This window comes from Helianthus annuus, chromosome 13 (assembly GCF_002127325.2).
Source record: "Helianthus annuus cultivar XRQ/B chromosome 13, HanXRQr2.0-SUNRISE, whole genome shotgun sequence".
In the NCBI taxonomy this organism is placed as follows: domain Eukaryota; kingdom Viridiplantae; phylum Streptophyta; class Magnoliopsida; order Asterales; family Asteraceae; genus Helianthus; species Helianthus annuus.
The window spans coordinates 108,806,659-108,822,315 of NC_035445.2; the positions used below are offsets into that span (position 1 = coordinate 108,806,659).

Sequence of the window (15,657 nt, forward strand, 5' to 3'; positions counted from 1 at the left end):
ATGTGATGTAAAGCAATGTACTAAGTACGCACACAATGGGCATACATAGCATAAACACAATGAAATCATGTACTATATATGTACTATCGAACATAGCAGTATATGATGTGAAAACCGGAAAGCATGAAAGTAGCAAGTAGGCACATGTGTTTCACCCCAAAACAGTTTGGAAAATAGTAAAAGAGGGGTTCAATGTACTCACCTGAGATTGCTTTGAGTTCTTGTATAATAACCAAATAATGCTTAGCGATCACGGAATATCAAACGGCACCTAATAGGTAGCTATATCAATATACCGGATCAAAATCGGAAGGATCGGATAGTATGCGGGTTCGTAAACCAAACGAGTATGGAGACTCGTGTAATATGGTTTAACAAAGCCTACATACTAAAATGAAACTTATCCTAAGTGCTTACGGTCCATCACGACCCGTTTAGGTAGCTTATGCTACCTTACGCGTCATTCGCGTAGAACGCGTCTGGAACGCCTAACATCGTGACCACAAGGTATAACCTCGGAAGGTTATAGCTATGGTCACCTAATGTGTTTGGTCGGATCCTAATGATCGACCAAATGGGTCGGGTTCGAAAGTATAAGCGATGGTTTAGATCGCTTACCTTACGACCCTATATAAGCACTAAACTAAAAGTGACGAGCTAAGCATGTTAGAACATGCTTAACTAAGTTTAGAAAACAGGTTTGGCATCAAAACAAACGGCTTTGATGCTCACGAGTAGTTTGGTTACAAAATACGCAAGAATGCGCATTTTGGCCAAAACTACGACTCGTCACTGAGCCTAGATAACGTGGTAATCAGTAGGTATGGTCACTACGGACCATAACCATCGTGATCACGCTCACGTTATGAAGTTCCATGAACTTCGCATCGACCATAAGCTGGTCAATGCAGAAAGTCAACAAAACGTTGACTTTCGGACTCGAAAAGCGATAAAAGAGCGAAAGAAGACTTACGGAAGGTCCCCGAGTGCTAATCTAGATCAAATAGCTCAGGTATGGAACAATGGTTCCAACTTAGAGCCTTAAGATCAGATTTTGTGGGTTTTTGGAACAAAGGGGGGGGTATTTATAGGAAAAGTGGAACCGTTAGGATCATTTATCGAATATCGTGCCGCGATCTCGAGCGTACACTTGTCAAATTCTTGTGGTAAGTCAGAAATTGCCCCTTGGCTCTTGATTGGGTGAAAGGGCATTGCCTCTTGATCGAACGAAAGGCCAACTGCATTAAATAGATACATTGAATCTATCTGACAGTCACACGCGCCCCGCGTAAGGATTTGGTAAATCCTTACGCGCCCCGCCTAAGGTTCCCAGATCAGAATTTACAATTTTGGTCCCTGCACTTCAGAAACACGTATTTTGGCCCATTTTTGGCACGTTTAAGCCCCGTTAACCTCATTTCAAGGCGCTAAGATGAAGTTAAAGTGTAGGGGACATGAAATATGCTCAAAAATATTCCGGATGTCGGTTCGTTTGGCCGTATGATTGCGATGTTCGCTTAATTACGACGGAATGCGCATAAGCGCGAAAGACGATCCAAATGACGCGACGAATGGATTTTTCTCATGCCCAACACTAAGGCATAATATAAGGATGCTTACATAAATTTTTGGATGTCCGGATGTATTCAGAACGTAAATTATGTACGAAAGTGCAAACTTGTGCACTTTTTGACACTTTTAGTCCCTGAATGATCCAAAAGTTTGTTTTAGCATACCAAACACCTCAAAGCCTATTTCTAAGCTATGTAGAGGATATTTAGGGTATGTTTAACTTATGAACATGTTCCGGAATGTTCGTTACAGTTCAAATTGGCATACTTTCGCAGTTTGTCAAGTTTAGTCCCTGTAAGCGAATTAACTTGTTTTTGCTATACCCAAGCCTTAAAAACTTATTTCTAAGTTATGTAAAGGTATGTTGAGTATATGTTGATGTTCCGGAGTATTTGTTGCATTAAACTGAGTACGTTTACGCACCAGTTTGCGTATAATGCTCTAGAAAGCAATGTAGAGTTTGAAATTGAACAATAATTGATATGTGCAAAACATACACATATTTATACAAGATCCCAAGTATGAAATACAATATTTCATCGGCTTGGTATTTGTTTGATGGTCGCGGTGACACAGGTGTCACAGTCTCCCCTACTTTAGGAAATTTTGTCCCGAAATTTATTCGTAGGAGTCTATTTGTGACTTTGCCAAATAACCACCAGCGATATGTAAGGCAATATCTTGTCATTTCCTTAACGGTCATTCCTCAGAAACGAATATGAACAGACGGAGTCATTTTCCTCAACGAGTATTCTTCAGAAATGGAAATGACGGAATAAGCAAACGGATGTTCATTTCCTCAATGGACAAATCGTCAGAAACGAAAATGAACTAACGGAGTCATCTTCAACGGTTGCTTCCTCAGAGTTGGAAATGAAGGATTTCACAACGGATATTCATTTCCTCAACGGATAAATCTTCAGAAACGAAAATGTACAGACGGGGTCATTTTCAACGGTTGCTTCCTCAGAGTTGGAAATGAAGGATTACACAACGGATATTCATTTCCCCAACGGATAAATCGTCAGAAACGAAAATGAACTAACGGAGTCATTTTCAACGGTTGCTTCCTCAGAGTTGGAAATGAAGGATTTCACAATGGATATTCATTTCCTCAACGGATAAATCTTCAGAAACGAAAATGAACTAACAGAGTCATCTTCAACGGTTGCTTCCTCAGAGTTGGAAATGAAGGATTACACAACGGATATTCATTTCCTCAACGGATAAATCGTCGGAAACGAAAATGTACAGACGGGGTCATTTTCAACGGTTGCTTCCTCAGAGTTGGAAATGAAGGATTACACAACGGATATTCATTTCTCCAACGGATAAATCGTCAGAAACGAAAATGAACTAACAGAGTCATTTTCAACGGTTGCTTCCTCAGAGTTGGAAATGAAGGATTACACAACGGATATTCATTTCCCCAACGGATAAATCGTCAGAAACGAAAATGAACTAACGGAGTCATTTTCAACGGTTGCTTCATCAGAGTTGGAAATGAATAGGGTTAACTCTAGACACATAACAGAACTTGCTGTGATTTCTGTGCACTAAATTCTATAATTATGTATGCATCCATAATTACGTAATCCCTTGCACAGTCCGCACAGTTTGTTTTGTAATGTTTTGGGGAAGGATATCAAACTTGTGACGAGGGTGACTAGACTTCCATCGGTTCCTTTTAATTAGATCGACAGGGGATCTTCTTAGTTAGGCCACCAAGGAGTCTTTTCAGCCATATCATCACATGATATCCTTATCCAGATTTTTGGATGAATCTGTTTAACTGGACCACTCAAGGGTCTAATTATGAAGTAGTACTTTATAATCCGAGGGACTTAACTATAACATAGAAGTCCATTGAGGATTTTAAGTAATACCCCTGGGTATCCTACGATGAATCTCTTGTACAAGGATATGTAAGATTCTACGAGGATTTGGATAGCATAATTTGGATCACACAACAACACATAAGGGAACACATAGGCACAAAGTCACATACTTGTTAACTTGATCATAATTTGTTTTTAACTTGTTATTGATTGAATACGGATATGGAAACCAATCGACGGGTCTCAATGTTCACTGGAATCTATCTGAGAAGATAGGAAGATCTCCCAAAATTTGATTTTTGATTACAAGGAATCTCCACATTCGAATTAAGGTATACAACAATTAAGGACTTACGGGAAATCCTTAGGTACCCTATTAAGGATTTATAGTGGTACTTTGGGTATTCGTCATGTGTTGTAACCTGCGCCTTGTACTTCGTTTCCTTAGAATAAACGGGTACTTAGGAATTTCGTGGAAGACGCAAGAGATCATAAGATGGGAGAATTTTGGGGGTAGTTTGTTCTTCAAGGAATACGGTTTCTTGATTGTCGGTATTGTAAGGGGGTATGTCGTTTATACATGCAATCACAGAAATACATTGCAAGGTAAATAAAAATTTATTTATAAACAACGATAACAACGGTTTTCTTGGACCTTGACAACAAAAGAAAATAATACATAGGACGTGATTATTTCTAGACGATGTTGTCTTCTAGTCAGTCAGATGCTCATCCCTGAGTTGGATTTGCATTAGCAAGCTTTGGGCAATTTCTTCGGAAATGACCCATCTCGCCACAGTTGAAACAAGAGCCTGGTAGAAAACGACCTTGAGCGGGATTGTTGCCAGCTTGGTTTGGCGCAGCTGCAGTTGGGCAGACTCTTGCTGTGTGGCCTATAAGCCCACAAGTTTGGCATTTGCGGCACTGTACATTGGCGTGATGATGGAGGCCACATTGGTTGCACAAAGGTGCAGTTCCATTGTATGGTTTTCTAGCAGGGGGTTGAGCTGGTTGGTTGGGGACGGCTTGACCATTGTGAGCGACCATGGCGAAGTTCTGAGAAGCCTTTCGCTTCTTTGACTTCTTAGGAGATTCAGTCTGTTCATCCATGGTCTTTGATTCCTCGATTGGGTTCGATTCCCCGACCGGTTTCTTGTCACCTTTTCGAAAAAGTTTATGCTTTCTGATCTGCGATTCAGTCAAGGTTGCAGATAGCTCAATGGCATGACGGAGTGTGGTAGGGTTGCTACCAGTGACAATGTCTTGTACCGAGTCAGGCAGGCCGTCGATGTACCTTTCGATAGCCTTGTCGAGTGGGGCGACCATAGTCGGGCAAAGTAGACTCAACTCCTCAAACCTATCAGTATATGCCCTGTGTTCGCCACTATCTTGTTTCAAATCATCAAACTCCTTCTCCAATGCTCGTTGTTCATGACGAGGACAAAACTCTCTCATCATAAGAGCTCTCAGTTCAGCCCATGTTTGTGCTAGAGCAACATCTGCACCACGGTCTCTCATTACCCCATTCCACCATGTAAGAGCCCTCTTCTGAAACACACTCGAAGAAAACTCGACCTTGCGATTTTCCGGACACTGCACGTGGCGAAAGGTATTCTCGATGCTCTCGAACCATTGGAGAAGCCCAGTTGCTCCCTCAGAACCACTAAACTTGAGTGGTTTAGCCGAGTTAAAGCTCTTGAAATTGCATGTACCATTGTTGTTGTTGTTGGCTTGGTTCCATTGAGCAAAGAGATTTGGGAATTGAGCAGCCATCTGCTGCGCAATAATTTCTGCCAGCTCGGCAGTTGCTATCTGGTGTTCGCGTCGAGGAGGCATTCTAAAAGAGGAAAACATGAAAGGAAACAAATAAAATGGTATTGGGTAAGAATAGGATGTTACAATCACCGACCATAATCACGGTTGATGGTCATTTGTTTGAATCATGAAGCAAACAAACAACACCAAGGCTGAATCAAAGCAAATAGATCCTCATAGTGTATCGCGAAGACATGCTCGCCTATAAGTGGACACTCACCCCAAGAGTTCCCAGGTAAGAGTGACTGGTCCGATTATGTGGATTTGTACGAACACTCTAACCTTAGACAGAAAACCCAGGGTAAAGGCATTCACCCTTCCAGTTCGCACGTGTTCACACTATTTAGGACCCAAAACTTTGACGGGAGTTTTGAAAATTCAAAGGGGTTCAAAACCTTATAACAGAGGGTTCAAAACCTAGTAATCAATCATCCTAGAACAGATGATTGGTTTTCAAAGCGGTTTTGAAATTTATGTTCTTGTTGTGGTCGTCGCCTAAGGATAGGTGACGGTATTGTTTTGTGACTAAACGCAAGTAAACTCGCGTTAGGGTCCTAGGAAGGTTATAGACTAGGTCAAAGCATTACTAATAACCTAATTCCCTATAACCATTGGCTCTGATACCAACTTTTCTGTCACACCCCGACCACGTAGAACATACAAAACGTGGCGGAAACGTCGGGGAGTGTTGTAACAGAATCAATTGTTTCAAATCCATGGCAAATGAAGTTTCGTTTTATAAATCAAACATGAAAGTTTACATTGTCTAAACAAGAATCAAAGTGTACATAACATAAATTAACTAGTTCTTGTCTCGTTTTAAGTCACTAAGGCACAGGTCCGCCTAAGTATGTCTTGATAAGTCCTATGCATCATCTCCTGAAAACACATGTGAAAATAGGTATGTCAGCATAAAAATGCCTGTGAGATACACTGGTTTTGTGAAAACGGAATTCATGACTTATGTTTGAGAAAATGTTTAGTCATGAACCTTGTAATTTGCTTTATCTTGTAAATGATTTGAAAAACGGTAAGATCAAATGATATGTATAAATAAGAGAACACTGTATGGTTAAGCGGATAACCATGTAAAATGAGTTTGTATAAGATAAGTCATTTGTAAAACAATGTCTCGTGAAAAGTGTGTTATTTGTATAAAATGTCATATGTCTCAAATTGAAATGATTCAAATAACGCTACGATATGTAATACCATACAAACACTTATATATAGGAAGTACCAGCGGCGTATCCACCATGCTTGTATCATATTACACATGCCTCGTTACTTAAATCACTTACTCAAACCAAACCATCAAGATGAAATGTTTAACAACGGTAGAAATGTTTATGTATAGTCAAATGTCTATTGTCAAATGTAATCCATGTCAACGGATACAACTGGTTTACACGGTTCAATGGTTACAGACGGTTCATGAAATCAAAGGGGTAAGACGGTTCACATAGTCAAATGGTTACAACGGTTCAAAATGTAGTGTAATGTGTTCATATGCTGGATGAGCATATGCGACAGAAATGCAATGTGAAACAATGTACTACGTATGCACACAATGGGCGTACGTAGCATGAAATGTATTGTAGAGTACAACGGTTCAAAATGTAGTATACTGTGTTCATATGCTGGATGAGCATATGTAACAGATATGCAATGTGAAACAATGTACTACGTATGCACACAATGGGCGTACGTAGCATGAAATGTATTGTAGAGTACAACGGTTCAAAATGTAGAGTAATGTGTTCATATGCTGGATGAGCATATGCAACAGATATGCAATGTGAAACAATGTACTATGTATGCACACAATGGGCGTACGTAGCATGAAATGTATTGTAGAGTACAACGGTTCAAAATGTAGAGTAATGTGTTCATATGCTGGATGAGCATATGCAACAGATATGCAATGTGAAACAATGTACTACGTATGCACACAATGGGCATACGTAGCATGAAATGTGATGTAAAGCAATGTACTAAGTACGCACACAATGGGCATACATAGCATAAACACAATGAAATCATGTACTATATATGGACTATCGAACATAGTAGTATATGATGTGAAAACCGGAAAGCATGAAAGTAGCAAGTAGGCACATGTGTTTCACCCCAAAACAGTTTGGAAAATAGTAAAAGAGGGGTTCAATGTACTCACCTGAGATTGCTTTGAGTTCTTGTATAATAACCAAATAATGCTTAGCGATCACGGAATATCAAACGGCACCTAATAGGTAGCTATATCAATATACCGGATCAAAATCGGAAGGATCGGATAGTATGCGGGTTCGTAAACCAAACGAGTATGGAGACTCGTGTAATATGGTTTAACAAAGCCTACATACTAAAATGAAACTTATCCTAAGTGCTTACGGTCCATCACGACCCGTTTAGGTAGCTTATGCTACCTTACGCGTCATTCGCGTAGAACGCGTCTGGAACGCCTAACATCGTGACCACAAGGTATAACCTCGGAAGGTTATAGCTATGGTCACCTAATGTGTTTGGTCGAATCCTAATGATCGACCAAATGGGTCGGGTTCGAAAGTATAAGCGATGGTTTAGATCGCTTACCTTACGACCCTATATAAGCACTAAACTAAAAGTGACGAGCTAAGCATGTTAGAACATGCTTAACTAAGTTTAGAAAACAGGTTTGGCATCAAAACAAACGGCTTTGATGCTCACGAGTAGTTTGGTTACAAAATACGCAAGAATGCGCATTTTGGCCAAAACTACGACTCGTCACTGAGCCTAGATAACGTGGTAATCAGTAGGTATGGTCACTACGGACCATAACCATCGTGATCACGCTCACGTTATGAAGTTCCATGAACTTCGCATCGACCATAAGCTGGTCAATGCAGAAAGTCAACAAAACGTTGACTTTCAGACTCGAAAAGCGATAAAAGAGCGAAAGAAGACTTACGGAAGGTCCCCGAGTGCTAATCTAGATCAAATAGCTCAGGTATGGAACAATGGTTCCAACTTAGAGCCTTAAGATCAGATTTTGTGGGTTTTTGGAACAAGGGGGGGTATTTATAGGAAAAGTGGAACCGTTAGGATCGTTTATCGAATATCGTGCCGCGATCTCGAGCGTACACTTGTCAAATTCTTGTGGTAAGTCAGAAATTGCCCCTTGGCTTTTGATTGGGTGAAAGGCCATTGCCTCTTGATCGAACGAAAGGCCAACTGCATTAAATAGATACATTGAATCTGTTTGACAGTCTCACGCGCCCCGCGTAAGGATTTGGTAAATCCTTACGCGCCCCGCCTAAGGTTCCCAGATCAGAATTTACAATTTTGGTCCCTGCACTTCAAAAACACGTATTTTGGCCCATTTTTGGCACGTTTAAGCCCCGTTAACCTCATTTCAAGGCTCTAAGATGAAGTTAAAGTGTAGGGGACATGAAATATGCTCAAAAATATTCCGGATGTCGGTTCGTTTGGCCGTACGATTGCGATGTTCGCTTAATTACGACGGAATGCGCATAAGCGCGAAAGACGATCCAAATGACGCGACGAATGGATTTTTCTCATGCCCAACACTAAGGCATAATATAAGGATGCTTACATAAATTTTTGGATGTCCGGATGTATTCAGAACGTAAATTATGCGCGAAAGTGTAAACTTGTGCACTTTTTGACACTTTTAGTCCCTGAATGATCCAAAAGTTTGTTTTAGCATACCAAACACCTCAAAGCCTATTTCTAAGCTATGTAGAGGATATTTAGGGTATGTTTAACTTATGAACATGTTCCGGAATGTTCGTTACAGTTCAAATTGGCATACTTTCGCAGTTTGTCAAGTTTAGTCCCTGTAAGCGAATTAACTTGTTTTTGCTATACCCAAGCCTTAAAAACTTATTTCTAAGTTATGTAAAGGTTATTTAAGGTATGTTGAGTATATGTTGATGTTCCGGAGTATTTGTCGCATTAAACTGAGTACGTTTACGCACCAGTTTGCGTATAATGCTCTAGAAAGCAATGTAGAGTTTGAAATTGAACAATAATTGATATGTGCAAAACATACACATATTTATACAAGATCCCAAGTATGAAATACAATATTTCATCGGCTTGGTATTTGTTTGATGGTCGCGGTGACACAGGTGTCACAATTGAACCTTTGAACATCGATTGCCCCATCAAAATGATTCATAAACTCTACAAGTGTGAGTTGTGAATTAGCAACCTGACAAAAAAAATGGTTCTCACTCTCTGATCTTGAAGTTGTTCTCATAAGACCTGACATTGGCTCATGCCGGTAAAAAGCCGGAATCCACATGGATCTCATCCCAAACATATCATCAATCCATTTGTTTTCAGTGAGACCAAACTCAATCATCACCAACTTCCACTGCCTCTCGAATTCTTCGGGCTCAATCGAATCAGTCCAAACAATGTCGCACATCCTCCTTTTAAACTCATCATTATTGCACAACTCATGCCCAACCTTTAACAAATAAATGCATTTTAAATCAGTCTATTACAAAAAAGCTATAATAATTAAAAATAACACCAACAAAAACACCAAAAATGTTGCATGCTCTACCTTATCTGCCACTTTTTTCATTATGTGCCACATACACAATCTGTGTCTGCTAATAGGGAAAACCTCCTCAATAGCCTGTTTCATAGCAGGGTCTTGATCCGTCACTACAACATTAGGCTGTCGACCAAATGACTTTAAAAATGAATTTAGAAGCCATTTATATGATTCAATACTCTCTGATGCCAACAACCCAGCTGAGAGTGTTACATTCCGACAGTGGTTGTCAATGCCTGTGAACGGGACAAACACCATCTTGTACCTGGACAACAAATGCGAAATCACATTTATTACATGCGAATTAATAAAAATCAAATGCGAAACCAGAAGGAAAAGCATGCGATATATTCAACACCACTCTGTTGTCTACACTTGCAATATTGAACACTCATTAACAGACAAAAACATGCGAAAAATCAGTAACAAAACGTGTTTGTCTTTGAAATAGTTACCTGTTTGTCTTGAAGGTTGCATCGAACGATATCACATCGCCAAATTCCATATAGTTAAGCTTGCATAAACCATCAGCCCAGAACAACCCAGTTAACCGTTTGCCATCATCAACAGAGTATTCAAATGAATAATCAGCTAAATACTGTGTTTTTGTCAGTCATCCTATTAATCACCATGTCAGCATCATACTCTCCTATATAGCTGTTTATTCGCTTTCTAAAATTTTTGCAATCATCAACCGTGGCACCAACGTTCTCGAAACCACCATAACGTTTCCTCATTATATGGAAAGCTTTGACAGGACCAAGGTTTAAAGTGCCAAGTTCCCAAACCATCTCCTCCTGGACATCTGACAATTGTCTGTAAGCTGGGAGCATGTGAATGTCATTTTGACAAACAAACTTATGGTTATGACCATCAACAAATCTCTTGACTGTATATAATCTACCATCAACAGTGCAAATCACAAGTTGAGCTTTGCATCCGGTCCTAATAGTCCCCATGTTCCTGGTTTTGAATTGCTTTTTTGACTTGGAATTATCATCAATACACACAGGCTTATGTCCCTCTTTAGAACAAACAAAATACTTAGTTTTGATTATACCACCACTGTATACTTCGCCACCTTTCCGAATAGAAAAGCCAGCTAACTTAGCATATGATTGATAAAACACATATGCTTGTTCAATGGAGATAAATTGCATCCCAACAACAGGTGTAGCTGATGCCTGAACCTCCGGAGTGTAAACCCTTTCATCTACATGAATCAAAATAAAAAACATAAAAAGTCATACAACCACATGCGAATCGTCTGATAAATACATGCGAAATGATGATATTGATTAATCTGAATTACATATGCGATTTATTATGTAATCAAATGCGAAACTACAAAAAAAACAAAACCAAATGAGAATTGTAATGAGTAAAAACATGCGAAGTTATACATGCTGCTTCTCAAAACAATACATAAGTATCATCAACATTCAAACTACAAAAACAGCTACAACAATGCTACGCTTAAACAAAAAACAATTATACGAACAAATTTAGATATCTGAATTAACATAATTACCAATAGAAATCTCGTTTGCAACACTTGAACTTGAAACTGGAATTGGAACTGGATTTGCAGGTCGCGAATTTAAAACATCCTCAATTGAAACTCTCTGATATGCAGATAATTGAGCATGATCACCAATCGGTCGATTTTCTTCAAAATCTTCTTCTGTTCGTCCAGTGCTACTCTGTGGATCCATCGAAAATAGACAAATTGAATGAAACCCTATCACGTACGAACGAAAACTGCAAATTGTGAATTATGGAAAATTTGAAACTGATTTGAATAATAATTACCGGGATATCAGTGTAACGAACTTCTCGCTGAATGAATGAAGAGACGAATTTGCCCTCTGATGAATAGGTTAATTGTCTGATTTAACCTTCTTAAAGTGAACTCAATCAGGACACGTGTACGGCTCATAATATAGCGTACATAATGTAGGATAACCATATTTGTACCATACTCTTTACCTATATATATATATATATATATATATATATATATAGGGTTAGGTTCATTTTAGAACGTTAAATATTAAAAAACTTTCAGAACCGCTAATAAACAATTATTTTATTTATGTATTTTTATATTTAACATTATTTAAGGATATATTATATGTATATTTATGTTTACATATTTGAAAAGCCAAGTTATTTATGTGTAATAACTAATTTACATATGTGTATGAACCAATTTACGTATATATAATTATAAAATTACATATGAAAATGTGATAAAACTACTCTTAACACACATGATATCATAATAAATGATAAAAAAATACCCTTAAATAATGTTAAATATAAAAATATATTAATAAAATGGTTGTTGATTAAGAGTTCTCTAAGTTTTACAATTATTTAGAGTTCTGAAGTAATAATTACCCTTATATATATATATATATATATATATAAAAGTAAATAGGTGAATATCACTTCATCCAACTGGTGGGATTTGTGGCGATATATTTATGTGTATGTTTAATAATTATAATGAATAATTCTATTACTCTGCTTATAAGGTCATTTAGTATACTCTAACATTCATAGGTATTAATCCTGGTTGGTATCTGTTAATACTTGTTATACTGCTTCTAAAGGGTGTTAAAAGTCATTAACTAGGAGGGAGAGGGAATTAAGCATTGCAAAATTTACACACACAACATACTTTATATATATATATATATATATATATATATAGGTAAAGGGTACTGTACAAATTCCCTTATCGTACATTACGTACGCTACAATCTCAGCCGTCCGATCATCTTCCCGCAATGAAAATCGCATATTGTTTTTTTTTTTTTGTAATAATTTCGCATGTGATAAATTTGATGAAATAGCAGGTGTTTTTTTTGTAACAATTTCGCATGTGTTAATTCAATTTCGCATGTGATAATTTTGATGAAATAGAAGGTTGTTTTTTGTAACAATTTCGCATGTGGTAACTCAATTTCGCATGTGATAATTTTGATGAAACAGCAGGTTGTTTTTTTGTAACAATTTCGCATGTGGTAATTCAATTTCGCATGTGATAATTTTGATGAAATAGCATGTTGTTTTTTGTAACAATTTCGCATGTGTAATTTTTGATGAAATCGCATGTTAAAAAACCAACATGCGAAATTGTTACAAAAAAACAACATGCGAATTCAATGCGGGAAGATGATCGGACGGCTGAGATTGTAGCGTACGTAATGTACGATAAGCGCATTTGTACGTTAACCTACCCCTATATATATATATATATATTAATTTAAGGGGCGTTAACGGGGGTTAAACCATTTCCTTGTTGTGAGGTGAAATGAAAGAGGGTCAAGTAGATGACGTGACGCCTACGTGTAGTTAAGGGGCGTGAAAATATACCTCATAACCTAACGAAAAGAAAATGAAATCTATTTTAATTTACTTATCATTTCAATTTTGCTGGTTACTTTTTCAAAAAAAAAATACGAACTTATATATATTCTCAAATTATTAATTATTCATATTTAAAGATTCTATTTTAATTTACTTATAATTTCAATTTGCTGCTACCTTTTTTTTTAAATACGAACACATGTATATGTTATCTCAAATTATTAATTAATAATATGCAAAGATAAAAAATCGAGTTAATGTATGCAAAAACAAAAAGGCCTACACCACTTGTTGCATTCTTTCCCAAACGTGTCATTGGAAATTATATATACATGACAAGTACTGATTAACCATCACCACGTACTTCTCTTACCTCCCTTGCAAATCCACTATAAACCAACCTCCTTTGCCACCACCAACCATCGAGTGTTAAGAACAATGGCCAAACTTGCACTTTTTGCCCTCACCTTCACGGCCCTCATAGCGTTTTCGGCCGTTTCGGCCTATAGAACCACCATCACCACCAACACCGTGCAGGACAATGATATCATTGCGATTTGGGACAGCCTGGACAACCCTCAAGAGCAATGCCGCAGCCAGGTCTCGATCAAGCAGCTGAACCATTGCCAGATGCACCTCACTCAGGGGATCATGAACCCCCGGAGACCGTTTCAGAAAGAGCAGCAACACCTACAACAGTGTTGTAGCCAGCTAAAGCAAGTGAATCCTCAGTGCCAGTGCGATGCAATCCAGCAGGTGCTTACCCAAGCCCGGCAACAAAGTGGACTACAGACCGTTCCACAAATTGAAAGTAAGGCTCAGAGGCTCACCAACGACTGTGGACTCGAAGTCCAGCACTGCCAACTTGCAGTCCCAATGGTTGAGTTTTAAACAAGATGGATCTTGTTTTATGTCCTAAGAATAATATTGATTGCCGTTACAAGCTTTTTCGCTTGTGATCGATGTGTTGCGGTCGAGTTCCAACTTGTAATAAAACACACACCCGTGTGTGTGCGTATAGTCGTATGCTAATGTATTGATCTCATTATGCTTCCTTTAATTTAAATTAGTTTCTTACATAGAAAATGCTAATTGAATGGGTGCATTAAAAAAAATTTACAAGCCCTCCAAAGGGATGCATGGACTTCAAACAAGTGAGCTTTTTTTTAATAGCAAACGAAACTTATCATTAACCAAAAAACGTTACCCCAGCCAGAAAGTGAGCTAAATGGATAGTAGGAATTTAAATTTTGTTGACCGGCGTGTGGTGCGTGTAGAAGTCCTTAAGGGAAAATTACCAATCGACCAAAACCACTTTTAGATTTGGTCACCTTATGCGTTTTTGGAGTGACGCATCAAGTACGGGATGTGTCTGGAAGTGCATGAGACGTGTCTTTGGAAATCTCTTCACTGATGCGTCTTGAAGTGCACGGGAAACGCCTGTAAATACACATCGTCCAACGAAAAACTTTCAGATTCGCCGAAAACAATGGAGTATGATTTTTTTTTCTTTTGCACTTACTTTTTCATCTTTTTGTAAAGTTTCTCCTTCTTGCAGTTGGTGGTTTTACAAGAATTAAGGTTAGCTAGCAACAAGAAACTTTACAAAAAGAGAATATGAATTAAGGGAATTTTTTTTTTAACAATTTTATTTGGGAAAATGGGTTAAGAGAATAACAAACACAGCAAAATTGATAGGGTTTAAGTCTGCCATGAGTTCTTTTCTAAATGGCCGGTGGCTTGTCTTCGGGCAATGCCAAGATCTCTTTCGGATCATTGCCCTCTTGTTCTGACTTGTGCGGATAAAAACATCAGTCCTAAGCCGTTTAGATTCTTCAACTCCTGGTTGGAGAGAAAAGATTTTGATGAGGTAGTGCATAAGGTGGTCAGTAATATCGTAGGGGGTGGGGATCCTGACGAGTTGCTAACGCAGAAACTAAAGGAGATTAGGGAGGGTATAAAAAATTGGAAATAGAGGTTTATTTAAGGAAGGGGAAGTCGTAGGGCTGTAAACGAACCGAACGAACATGAACAAGGCCTTGTTCGTGTTCGTTCGGTAAGGAAATAAATGTGTTCACGAACGGTTCATGAACACTTACCGAACGAGATTTTATGTTCGTGTTCGTTCATTAAGGAAATAAGCGTGTTCGCGAACGGTTCACGAACACGAATAAATTTGGCGAACGCGACGAAGGATAAAGATAGATGGCCCAGAGAGTAGAACTCGAACTTGAATCCCTTATTGTGGAACGGAGGTTGATCGTATTCGCCGATATAAATAATGAGAAATGAAAGGAAAATGATGCATAAACAAGGTGAAAGTGGGTTTCCTAGTTTAATTGTTAGGGTAATAAAATAAATAAAAGTTTAATAATATACAAAGTACAAATAAAATATAAAAAAGTACAAAGATCTTCAATTAAAACACAAACATACAAATATAAACGAATGCAAATCAACGAATGTTTGCGAACACGTTCACGAACA

The 15,657-nt window shown here is 38.2% G+C and overlaps 1 protein-coding gene across 1 annotated transcript; it reads left to right on the forward strand.

The window, feature by feature from the left end:
- Nucleotides 1–13,581: 13,581 nt before the first annotated feature.
- LOC110903127 (2S seed storage protein-like) lies at nt 13,582–14,222 on the forward strand. Its single transcript, XM_022149288.2, has one exon. The coding sequence runs from the start codon at nt 13,609–13,611 to the stop codon at nt 14,059–14,061; it is 453 nt and encodes a 150-aa protein (XP_022004980.1). The 5' UTR covers nt 13,582–13,608; the 3' UTR covers nt 14,062–14,222.
- Nucleotides 14,223–15,657: the final 1,435 nt, after the last annotated feature.

Coding starts and splice junctions, on each gene's coding strand:
- LOC110903127 (XM_022149288.2), top strand. CDS start 13,609: ATGGCCAAACTTGCACTTTTTGCCCTCACCTTCACGGCCCTCATAGCG.